The following is a 12,986-nucleotide window of genomic DNA, read 5'->3' on the forward strand; positions in this document are numbered from 1 at the left end:
CTTTTCCCATTTTAGATGTATGTTTTTTTAGTTTTTTTTTTTTAATTGTTAACCGTTATGGCAGTTAGCAGCCCTAATTTGTCATCATTATGAAACACTTGGATAACACGTTTTACAAACAAAAGCCATTTCTAAAGTGCTGCAATGTGAAATAAAATAATTTAGTGAATTAACAGATAAACAAATAAAAAGGTTTATATATATATATATATATATATGTGTGTGTGTGTGTGTGTGTATATATATGTGTGTGTATATATATGTGTATATATATATGTGTGTGTGTATATATATGTGTGTGTGTATATATATGTGTTATATATATATATATATATATATTTTTTTTATTTTTTTTTTATATTTATATATTTATATATAATACAATAAATTACAAAAAATAATTAATGTAGCCTACTAAAAGGGGTATAAAAATCAAAAAATAGCTTAAAATAAATTGTTAAAAAGCGTTGGTGCTTTACTCGAAATCAGTAATACTCTTAAAGACTTCACAAATAGTTTAAAATTCACTGAATAGTTTCTCTTCGTCTCGCAATCAGGAAGCGCACGTCGAAATCATTTCTTGATTGGCTGAAGGCGTTTGGCGCACTCCTTCGCTGATTGGCCGAACGTAACCTTTGACGGACGCCATTGGCTGAGCAGGATGCCATTATTTCCCACCTGTTGTGTCACTTGGGCTTTACTTTCTTTTGGAGAGAGTGAGCGGCGGGGAGTCTGCTGTCACTCACCGCACATATGGACTGATTTATAGACTTTTGCACAAGTCAACTCCCTTATTCTGTACGGTAAGTGAACCCTTTATTATTTTCTGTTTATAACCTAATCATTTTATTTCTGTGCGGTAGATGAGCCCAATGCTAATTTGAGTATAGCCTTATCACCCTATTTGATGTCTAGTTCATTTCTTATCGTTGACTATTAAAACTTAGGCCTAGATGTTCGCCTACTGTCGTTCCACCTGTTGATCTTGTGCTTTTTTCAGTGTCTTTGCTTATATTAGGTTAATTATTTATGCAAAAATACTATGCTTTTGTCGTAAAGCTGTAAACTATTGGAGAAAGAGGAAGCAGGCTAAACTTTAATGGAATATTTCTGCTTTTTGTTGCAGCCTCGACATTGCACAACACTTTAAGCTCTGATCTTATGTTTATGTTAATCATTAATCTTTCATTGACTGTAGTTGGCCTTGGTCACATACCTTGCATATTTGATCCTTTTATGATCAACTCTGTAGGCACTGGGTAGTTATAGTTTCAAGGAACAACAATATAAAAGGCCAGTTCCCTATTTTCATATCCCATAAATGATAGTTCTTTCCAACTAATCTGATCACAGTTTTCCACGAATATAAGAGATGGCAGAACAACCAGTAAGCAAGCAAAGTAGCATTCCTGCTCCTATTAAATCCTGACTCAGCTCAGGGTGTAGTGAGCTATGCAGAGGTGTTGGCCTAAGTTTACTTTGCCTGGGAAACTTCAGGTCTAATGGGAGGGACAGTAATTAACAGCTAATAAACGTTTTTCTGGGGAGTCCTGCTCTAGCTCTGACTACCAGCCTTTGTTTTCACTAAACATGTAAATGCAGGCTGTGATGAGTGTGTTTTTCCTCTCCTCTCTGACCTGTTTATGTCAACAGTACACAAATGTCACTGGAGGTGTTCAAAACCAGTATTTCCTTGTTGGTTGTTACATAAAGGCTTTAATGGTAATGTTTTTAGAGCATGTAAGCTATGTATTTTCTACAGTTTGATCCAACTTGTTTTTGGAAAAGCCTCTTGGATGACAGGTGTAATAATTTCAGTCATTTGTCAAAGGTCTGTGCAAGCAAAACTGCGTAAATATTAGTTCAGTCAGTGGTTGGTAGAGAACTGGACCTTTACAGAAGTCATACTGAGTCAAAGTCCTTCAGAAACTATATCATAAATATATTTGGCCGATATTTGCACTTTTTAAAGAAATGGCTATTGTCCTTAAAGCTCCAGCACTAGACCTAAAGAATACACATAATCCTTCACTTGAACACTTGAGTGCGAAGAGATCAGTCCACAAAAGATGACTACACAGCTCTGTTACAGGTTTATGATTAAAAATAGCTGACAGCAAGTTTGTAGACATTTCAATTACATGATTGGAGGGAAACACTAAAATTTGACCTTTATATTGGCCTAAAACTATCTGCGTTTCTGGAGTCAAAAGCATCGAAAAAAAGGTCATGAGAAAAAAACATACTGATTGATCACCGGCTGCAACACATTCAAGTTGACTCTTGTCAACATATTTTGCATATCATTTGGCATCTTAAAACAATATACAGACAAATTTACAAACCACCATTTTGTGTTTCCTGTGTAATTTTAATGTAATTACTGCCCTGTCTGCGTCCTTTTCCTTTGCACATCACATCCTTTTGAGTCTGCAAAGTCTGGGTCATGATTATTCAACAAAATTAGATAACTGATTATGGCTCCAAACTGAAAAAGTATGTAAACTATTCAATTTACCACAAAAGTGTGTGCTATTATTAGATTCAAATATTATATAAGCGTGCCTTCTAGGCCTGTCACAATTCCACATTTTTAAGCATGATATATTGCTACAGAGAAATTGTGCGATAAAGGATCATTATAAAACTGAAATTGCTTTATTAAATATCCAAAATATTACAATAAAAAAGAAAAGAAAAAAACAAGCACCCAAAAAGTAAATGAATAGATTTACAGAGTTATGAAATGACCATAGAAGTTATATTTTCAACCCTCTACTGTTTCCATATTACAACAAAATGCAAAGAAAATGTACACGTGATAAATAATGAACCCAAAAATATATTATCAAAGCTATCATGTATTGAATGATAAATCAATACATAATCATCGTGACAGGCCTTGCACCTTCTAACTGATAAAAACCACAATGCAGAAGTTTCTCTTATGAAGTACAGAAAAAGTGAACTAGTTCCTCTTAGTATTTCATAACCGCGCCGCTTTCAGAACTACTTTACCATTATCTTTCACTACTGTATTTAAATCCTTCCTCTGATGGAGCGTTGATACAGGAGTCAGTTCAAAGATGAAGAGTACCCCGCAGCCATAAAGAACAGTAGAGAAGGCGTAATCGTATGGCGCTGAGATAACAATACCACTCTCACCGCGTCAGTAAACTCCCTCTGGATCTGATTGCGCAGAAAGCATACGTGATGAATGAGCTATGTACAAAAGCCTATAGATATTATCAGTTACATTACGTCCTGCATTGGTTGGACTAACCCTAGACCTATTTCACCTTTGTTACAAATTAGGTCACCTCTTTTTATTTGTTTGCTTAACTAATGGCATGTGCTTGACAAAAGAAAATATTTTTAATAGGGTTTAAATAAATGAATGAGGACTTCGCACATCAATTTCTTGGAACGGATACATTGTAAGAGGGAGTAGCCCGAGAACAGAAACAGAAAATTCTGCACACCGTCTTACTTTATAATTGTGAATTTTATTAGGACATTGTGTTTTTTTCTGTTAAAGGTACATGTTGTAACTTTTCTGGTGGAGCGTCTGTTAAATACTTTTCTCCGTGGAGATGTTATTGGTTCGTTTGGAATTTTTCACAGTATGGCATTGAAACTTTCTAACTTCATGGAGACCAAACCTCAACTCAAGTATTTTTGAGCTATAAAACTAAATGAAATTGAATAAATGTACAAGGTAGAGCTGTTTAATATATGGAACATTTCAGGCAAAGACTAGAAATATATATATAACATGTCAACAAGGTAAATACACTTTACTGCATTGTCTTTAAAAAGAACCTAAGAAGTTAAAGTATATAAGAAGACAAAATGAACATCATTGGCTTAAAGACTAGAAAAACATGCAGGTAATGGACCCCCAACCAAACATAGTGCATCTTTAATAGGATTTAAATACAATGGTCCCCAAACATTTTTTTCATTGGCAACCGCTTATTGAAATTTAGATAAAGCCAAAGGTTTTCCTACATTACAAAATTATGATCTGAATTTACACAAAGCCTGTTATTAGTTCTGTTGTATAATTTTGTGGTAATGCTGCAGAAGCATTGCCAGGGTTAACTCTGCAGCTAAATACTAATCTGTTCATTTAGAGTAAGTATAATATGAAATACATGTGATTCTTATATATCACTTTAGCAGTTAGTAGTTTATCCAAATCTGAACTGCTGTGTCAAAAATATCGTCAGTTACCAAATATCAATTCTAATGTTACACAGACCTGGTTTTAAATATACACTCATTTTATGTTATCACTTGCCGTATTTGTTTTTATATGTTTACACTCCTAAGCTCAAAAACTGCACACAGTACATGAGTGTGGTTTGTTTGTTGGTTGTTTTTCACATGCTAGAGCTGTCAGTTAGGGTGCAGTGAGCAGGAAACGTGTGTCAGTCATGACTAAGACCACATATCAACTGTCCTCACAAATGTCCTGCGTAACTCTCAAAATATGTGTGTTTGAGACTGAAAAGCACATAGTCGATTCATAAAAAAGCTGCTTGCTTGCCGTTGTAATTTATATAATGATTAGTTTGCACAGATGACCCAAATGACGCAGGTTGTTTGTCAGCTGGTGTAGTTTGTATTGCGTGGTTAGCTCCTGTTGTTCTCATTCCAATAAAAATAGTTTGTACTAAATTTAAGAGTATAAGAAAAATATATATGTTTTTTTTATGTTGCTCCACATGCACTGCAAACCACACTCCCCTCTACCTACTCTCCATGAGGCCTCAAAGTTCTCGAGATATATATATTTTTTCTTTTAGTTACCATTCTTCACATATATAATGAAAGAGGACATCGAAACATACCTTTATGCATGCAGCTTTTCTGATAGAGAATCCATCATCTTGTTGTCTCCATGGAGATTTTTATACTCTATGCCTGTCTTGACCACTGTAGTGACAAGCAGGCAAGTTACAGGTCAGATCTGTGGAGAGGCGAGTCTGCTCACAGTAAGACTGTTTTGTTCCAAGATATTTTGAAGCCATTAAAACACCTGTAATTCAATAAATGCAAGATAGACATGTTTAATATCACACTGTGGAACAGCCCAGGCAAAGCAATAGTCCATGGAAACGCGCAGTTGAGGGGCACCACCACCAGAGACATTACATGGTACTTTTGACTTGGCTTTTGAAAACACAGCAGTGCAAAGAGTAAATTGCATGACTCCTCTTTAATAATGCTTATCTGTTTTTGTGAATTAACTTGTATACTGATAAAATTTTTTTTTTTTTACAAATCTTCTCCTCTTCTTCCAGGTTGAGGAGCCCAGTGCAGAGTGCATGTCCGCTCAGTGAGATGCCTAACAGTGACACCTGGCCTCGTGGCGTCTCCGTGGAAACTATCAGTAACATGGACACTGCCCGCAGCTGTGATAGTGTCATCAGTATCAACTCTGCCTGTGTGAGTGTACTGATATTTATGCAACTTCAAGGTGCACCTCACAGCAAGAAGGTTGAGGGTTAGATTTCTGTGTAAGGTCATTTTTAGTGCAGTTACCCTTATGAAGGTCCCCCAACAGAGACTTGTCCCATTAAGTAAATTTTCTAGCCAGGTAGACTGAAGATCCAGAACCTTCACATGAAGAAAACAAATTTTATTCAATCAATAAAGAGGCCAAAATTACTTGGCCTGTCCATATGAAACCAAAACTTTAAAAGTAATGTTCCTTTTTAATCTGCCTATTCATTGGTTTCAGACACATTTTTGCTTCCTGATTTTAAGGATTTTGCAAGAACCTTTCCCCATTCAAAATATGTCATATTTAGATTTTAATTGTATTATTGCTATAACAACAGAGGACCAGTGCTATAACAATTCTTTCAAAACAGGAAGGAATTTTTTGACTGAAACCCATGAATATTAGTAATAATGGTAAAAAAAAAAAAATTCTATAACATTATAGCAACAGTGATGGTATTATTTACTGGTAATCATACTGTTTTATTCAAAAATGTACTAAGTAACTGTTCTGGTGGAATATACCGATTTTACTGTGAGTGGACTCTGGACACAGACCTGATCTGTAACACGATCTGGTGGCGTCACCTGCTTGTCTTCATGGAGAGAGATCAATTTAATGCCATATTGTGGGCCATTTCAGGCAAAGCAGTAACATCTCCATGGAGTCAAGCAGGTAGCAAAAAAGCACAGTTCACCTCCAAGTGGTAACAATGATCAGGCCATTTTCTTTCTAATATTATACATTCCCATGTGTAATTTTATTGTTTTTAAATTTAGAGTAATAACAAGAGGTCCAGACACATGTGCACCTGTCTTTAGCATTGTATCACACAGTGTTACGTAATAAGGTTTAGTTGGTTATGTCACCTGGGCTGCAGTTCGTCAAAAAGCCTGGGGGGGTTCATGATGGGCACTTTTTGTCCCGAGGGAAGAAGCTGTCGATCTGTTCACCTGACACCTGTGTGCACAAACCTCAAGGGAAGACATCCAACAATATGAGCACATTTCTTTACATTTGATCCTTAAACTGACAGCACAGTGAGGGAGTGGTTAGCCTTTTCGCTCACCTCATAACAAGAAAGTCTCAAGAAAGTTTGATTTGTATAGGGCTTGAAACAGGGCTATTGTTTGTGTGTCGGAGTTAAAATAGGTTATTGTTTAGGTTCAAAATTGGCAAGCAGTGACTCTAGTTAGATTCAGTCACTAGGAAAGTAATGAAAGTCGATGCAAAGTCCCTAAGAAGCACTGAAAACTAACCAACTTGAAACATGCACAATGGGCGATTGCTCACAGCTCCTGACAGGTTGCTACACTCACACTGCCATATGGACAATAAAGTATTTTTTGTTTTATGAAGTAAGTTGGTGTGAGTCTTCTCTCAAAGTTATTTTCTTTCTTCCTTGCACAGAGTGAGGACAGTATGGAGCACCTGTCTGCAGAGGAGAAGGCCTGTCTCATGTATCTGGAAGAAACCATTGAGTCTCTGGATCTACAGGAGGACAGTGGCTTCTCCAACGATGAACCCGACCCAGGTAGTTACAAGTTAGGGATGATAGAAGAATCTTTAAAAAACATGTTTTATTCTGCTCTGCTCCTTTCTAATTATTGAAATGTTTCCTATTTATTTATGTGTCAATCATTGTACCAATGCATTTTCTTTAGAACACTTAAACAACTGTCACAGTCATTTCAAGCTCTAAAATTAAAATGTATTGCTTTTATCCTCTTGTGCTAATGTTACTGCTTCTCTTTCTTCTTGCAGCTAATTTGAGGAGGAAACATGGCGGCTCAGAGACTTTACCCGAGCCTAGTAATCTTCTGAGTATGTTGGTGGAAAGATGCAGAACTGAAGCATCCGGTGAATCCGCCAACCCAGATCCACAGACTTCTGCTCTTGATCTAAGTGAAGTCCCTGACCACATCCCCCCAGACCCCGTACGTGCACTTTCAGAACCCACCTCCGGGAGTACTACGCCTGTCCCTGCTCCACACAGCTCAGAGCTCAGTTTATCCGCTGACGTAGACCCTCAGAGCGGTGCTGCAAAGGCTGAGCTGTTTGCTAAACCTCCCGGTGAAATGGACCTGGCTTTCATCCCTCCCCCATCGGATTTCATGGATGAACCAGAGTCTCCCACTTCTCCACAGATGGACAGTGCAGTGTCTTCCCCTGTTTCCAAGCCCACGATTATGCTAGAGGTGCTAAGACAGAGAGTATCGGCAAAGAGTACCTCATCAAGTGCCCCATCAAGCCCCACCCCTCTTCGTTCCACCCCTGAAACCCCTGCCCCTATCAGTCCTTCTTCTGTAAGCCCCGTCCCTGTAAGCCCTGCCTCTCCGAGCTCCAGCTCTCCAAGCCTCGCCTCTCCAAGTCTTGCCTTTCCAAGTCTCTCCTCTCCAAGTCTCTCCTCTCCAAGCCCCGCCTCTCCAAGTCTCTCCTCTCCAAGTCTTGCCTCTCCAATTCTCGCCTCCCCAAGCTTCACCCCTCTGGAAAAGCCCCTTGAGCTGTCTTCTGCTCCATCCTCACACCCCTCCAGTCCCCAGACACTTGCTCCACCAGGACCATCTGAGCCTAAAAGTCCACCTGCTGTTGCTCCCAAACCCAAGAAGCTGCCTCCAAATATCATCCTGAAATCCCACAAATCCACAGGCCACGAGAGCTCCGTGGGACATCTCTCTCCGAGCACGACAGGGCTGATGGACCCTCAGAAGGTGCGCATGGAGGCTTTGAGGAAACTTGGTCTGCTTAAGAGTGAAGAGTATGATTCAGTCCCTGCTCATAAATCTGTGCAAACCAGAAGATCATGGGCATCCTCTCCTCTCAGCCCTACTTCTCCTAAGTCTGCTTCACCAGTGCCCTCTGTACACACCCTTGTCCCAGCTCAGACCCCCTCCCCTCACATCCCATCTGAGCCTCTCCCTGACATTATCCCAGTGCCCACTGCCTTCAGTGATGATGCGTTTGCGGGGGATTCTCCTCTTTTGAACAAGAAGCTGTTGTGTTCAGCTGGAGGAGGAGTGAAGTCAGCTACACTGGAGCGCTCAGGGATGGGTCTGAGCAGCTACATGGAGTCTCTGGAGCACGACAAACAGACTCTAGGGCAGCTACGTAACAATCGCCCGCGCCCGGCCTCTCTGGGGAGCAAGAAGGACTTCTCCGGTGCAGGGGGTGTGGCCATAGCTGGGGGCGTGGCCAGCACAGAGGTTGGCAGTGGAAAACCTGGCCCCTCCAGCTCTCAGCACTCTGACAATTCCCAGAAACTGCCACGCTCTCAGGGCATCAGTGTGCTCATCTGCCCCCGGGGGCAGAGCGAGGAAGCAAGGCGTGAGGCGCTCAAGAAACTGGGGCTACTTAGAGATTGAATGAAAGACTTACAATGAACTCACTGACAAATGGAAAAATTAAATATATTTTTAAATATAAATTAGCATTATAAAGACAATTCTATATCATAATGTAAATACCATAACTTTTCTTACTTAACGATCTGTAAATTCTTTAATCAAAATACTCAGAGCTTCGAACCTTTTACATAAATGTATATTGATGCTAATTAAAATGTAGCTGCTTAATTAAAATGTTTAATTTAGTATAGATTATCACCTTCGTCCTTTCTACATACTGCCAAAGCAGGTCACATATAAAGGACCCAGGTTTTTTACTTTATGAACATTTTACAAAAGTTTTCTATTATTCAGTGCAGTTGAAGTGAATGAAGTTATTGCTTACGTGAAAACAGCGGGGGAGGCAGAGCTTTGCTAAACTTATTGAGAATATGCATTTGTTTGCATACGTGTGTGATTTGAACACATTATATCTGAGTACATTCTAATAGACTCTTCTATGTTCAGTGTGTCATCTCTGAATTAAAGCAACATTCCCATCATGGTTATCAAGTCCTCTGCAGAGAACTGGTGCGACTTGTTTCTCACTTTCAGGCTCATCCTTTTATGCAACACAATTACTTTTCACAATGGAGCATTTATAAATAGCTGGAAATACGTTAGAAAAATGTACAACCAAAAACACCCTTTGCCCTTGCTATGTTTCACTATTTACTGTTTCAAATGCTAACCTAAGATCCTATTCTATCAGACGTCTGGAAAACTTCTTTGCTTCATTTCTGTAAATATGTAGCAGTTTGCATCTTTTCACATTATTGCCCATTTCTTCCATAATTGTACAATAGGTGGTAATGTCTTGTTTTCACAGTAAAACGGGGGAAGCAGGTAATTCATTGCTGTGTGGTTACGTGCAGTTGATGGTATGCAGGTATGTGAAGTATCTTTGCCTTCACCTGGCTCAGACCTGACTGACGGGGCCTGCGTGACACTGAAGGAACTTTCACTGCTTACATCACCAGCCTCAACCCAGTGTGAGGAATGAAGCCTACTCTGGTTTGGAGTGATACTGAGTTTGCCTAAAAGTAGTAGGTGTGGTTTTATCAACTATATCAAATATATACCTAGTTGTATGCTAGTGTTGGCTGATTTGACAAAATGTAAAGTAATTTATGGCAGTAAAAGTGAAAATATAGTTTAAGTTAAAGGTGCACTGTGTAACTTTTTCATTAGGGTTCCAACACTCATCCATCATTGCTCTGCTTCGAATGTTCCACAGTACAGACATTAAACGCCTCTACTTTACATTTATTCAATTACAATTGGTTTAATAGCTCGAAAATACATAGAAAACCAGGCATTCTGATTGTGAGTGGTGCCGCCTCTCAACAAATCTGGTCTGTAACTTAGTTTAGTTCGGTTTCCATGAAAATAGAAAGGTTTATTATCATACAGTGAAACATTCCAGACATTATCATTATCATAACATTTCAATGGAGGAAAGCATTTGACGGACTGCGATGTAGGTTGACCTTGAGCGGGTTGGAGTTCAGTGAGTAAGGTTTTTTAAAAATCCACACAAAGACGTGAAGCAGTGGTCCACAGTTTACTTTTTTGTTTTCTATCATTACAAAAAGTGCAAGTGCAAAAAGTGCAAGGTGTAAAATGGAGGCAGGCAACAGTTTCCTCTCCAGCAGCAGAACACAGAATGGTGTACAGAGGCGCCTTTTATCCTGGTCTCACTGATTGGATAAAACTACTACAGCTAAAACAGGGATGGTAAAATTATCATTATCTTCAAATCTTCATCTAATCCTCCATAAAATAAACCCAAAACCAAATAACTATTAAAACTATATACATAAAAACCCTAAAACCATACACCAATCAAACTTTAAAACCCATAAACCAATAAAACACCAAACCTAATACCCCTGTACAATATAATACACATGGTCCAGCCTGGAACCACAAAAGAGGGAGTTAGTTTCCAGGGGGACTCTTTAGGGACCTGGACAGAAGGTATAAAGGAGGTAAAGTAAAAAGCAGAACCACACCATCCATTAAAACACCACAAAATACACTACCACATCAACACTTAAAACATTTCAAAACAGAAATATTGCACCATATATTGCACTAATTCAATTTAAAAGGTATTTGGTTAACTATGTCTCCTTTTCCTCCAGGGACCAGCAGCTTTCAATTAAAGTGCTACTGTGCCTCAGGATTAAAAGTGGTAAAACGAAAGACAAATAATTTTTAAAACCAATTATGTGCAATTTCATTTTGTAATATGTGCAAAAGAGCAGTGTTTTAAAGTGTCTTAGTGAAGGGTGAAGGTGCTGAGTGTACTTATGGGTAACAAACCAGCCTGTTTGTTACACGGACTCTCCACCAGAAAAGTTACACAATGCACCTTTAAGTGGCAGACGAGGTGGTAGTTCAGTTGCTCAGGGTCACTATTACAGGGTTTTTAAGTAATAAGTTAATATAGAAAGGTGCTGTAAGGTGCACCAAATCACTGACTCAAAAACACAATTGAAAACACAGCTGGATCAACATTTTCTTTTTTGAAAATGCCATATGATCAAAACAAAATCTATGTGATGTACTCTGTTCTTGAGCCTGCACAATAAATATTACTCCTCGATTTCAATCACTAGAGGGCAGTATAGACTTAAGTGAGAATACGCCTCACTTGATTATTGATAGTGGCAGCAAATATGCAGTGCAGCAAGACCCATTTTCTGTACATAATGACTGTTAATGAAGTATTGAAAAGGAGAAGAGGTTTAGATGTAGAAGATGTACAAGTAATGTGTGTACCAGCTTAGAACAACTAGAAACCACTACAAGTACTACTATTACTACTGCCAACGCTTGCATTATACAGATATGGATTTTTTTTAGATATTTTTCTAGCTGCTGTGACGGAATATATTTATGTGGGATTATAAAATTATTTGTTGCATGATTCTTGTGCAAATATACATCCACATTAGCCTAATTACTCTTGTATTTCTGTTTTTCCTTTTTACTTGGTCCAAAAGGGCGCACAGAGACTAGGGAAGTGCCAAATATCAACAAAAAATTTTCAACGACATAGCGATGCAATATCTAGGTTTCTAAATGAAGAACAGTTAGGGTCGTTGCCATAGCAATTCACAATTTAAAAACAAAATCTTATATATTTTCAATTGCCAACCATTCTTAAAATGACACTATATAACTGGAAGCAGAAACCCACGAATATAACCTGTATCCAGTCTTGAATCCCATCTTACAGTACCCTTTTCTCATTTCAAACATGCTATTTTTCATGCAGACTTGCAGAAAAGTACATTTACATCTTAACAGCCTCCAGCATCCTTCCAGAATTGAAGATATGTTAAAAGAAACCTGTTTCTTGTAATCTTTTCTCTCAGTACTTGCCTGAAAATGACTACATGTATATACTTCACCACTGTTTTACTTCAGTCTCTGATACTTGTAAACACTCTCAACTACAAATAGCACTGTGTAATAAAGATCAGGATCATTTGTAAGAAAGATCGCATTGTTCTATTTCTCTGGAAGAATGATTCAGGCCATTGTAACTCTCGTGTGTATGTGTGTGGGAAGGGGGGCTTTCTGGAAGGCTTTACTCATCCAAGTGTCACCGTGCCCCAACAATGTGATGTGTGATATGGGTTTAATTTGACCACTGGCATTTTCCTGGCTTCTGAAATGAAAACATGTCTTATATGTTATCTTTTGCTTTGCTCTGGTGAAAATTTGTGTATGTTTTCGAGCGCCTCTTAGACACTCCCTGGCAGTGCTGTCACAATACTCACATTTCAAACTAGACTTCGATACTAACGAATACACTTGGTACTCAGTAACAATATCGATACCTCGATCATAATAAAAAGCACTCTTTATTTAGACTATAGAATTTCAGCATGAAATAATAGTACCTTCTTTTAAATTACCATGTGGCCCTAATTTGTGTTCAAGTAAGCTCCATAGTGATCCATGGGCAGTAGTGGAAAATAATGAAGTAAAAGTAGTTAAGTATAGGAGTGTAACGATATCCAAGTCTCACGATATGATATTGTTAGGTATCAACCTCAAGGTACGATATTTATTGT

General features: G+C 38.4%; 1 protein-coding gene across 1 annotated transcript; it reads left to right on the forward strand.

Moving 5' to 3' along the window:
* The first annotated feature begins 683 nt into the window (after window positions 1-683).
* Window positions 684-12,390, forward strand: LOC110164493 (specifically androgen-regulated gene protein-like). Its single transcript, XM_055166301.1, has 4 exons — window positions 684-803; window positions 5,310-5,454; window positions 6,923-7,046; window positions 7,277-12,390. Exons 2-4 carry the CDS (start codon window positions 5,350-5,352, stop codon window positions 8,872-8,874), a joined length of 1,827 nt encoding a protein of 608 aa, XP_055022276.1. The 5' UTR covers window positions 684-803; window positions 5,310-5,349; the 3' UTR covers window positions 8,875-12,390.
* Window positions 12,391-12,986: the final 596 nt, after the last annotated feature.

The sequence above is a fragment of the Boleophthalmus pectinirostris genome, unplaced genomic scaffold (assembly GCF_026225935.1).
Source record: "Boleophthalmus pectinirostris isolate CB_2022bp ecotype Guang Dong unplaced genomic scaffold, ASM2622593v1 HiC_scaffold_8, whole genome shotgun sequence".
NCBI lineage: Eukaryota > Metazoa > Chordata > Actinopteri > Gobiiformes > Gobiidae > Boleophthalmus > Boleophthalmus pectinirostris.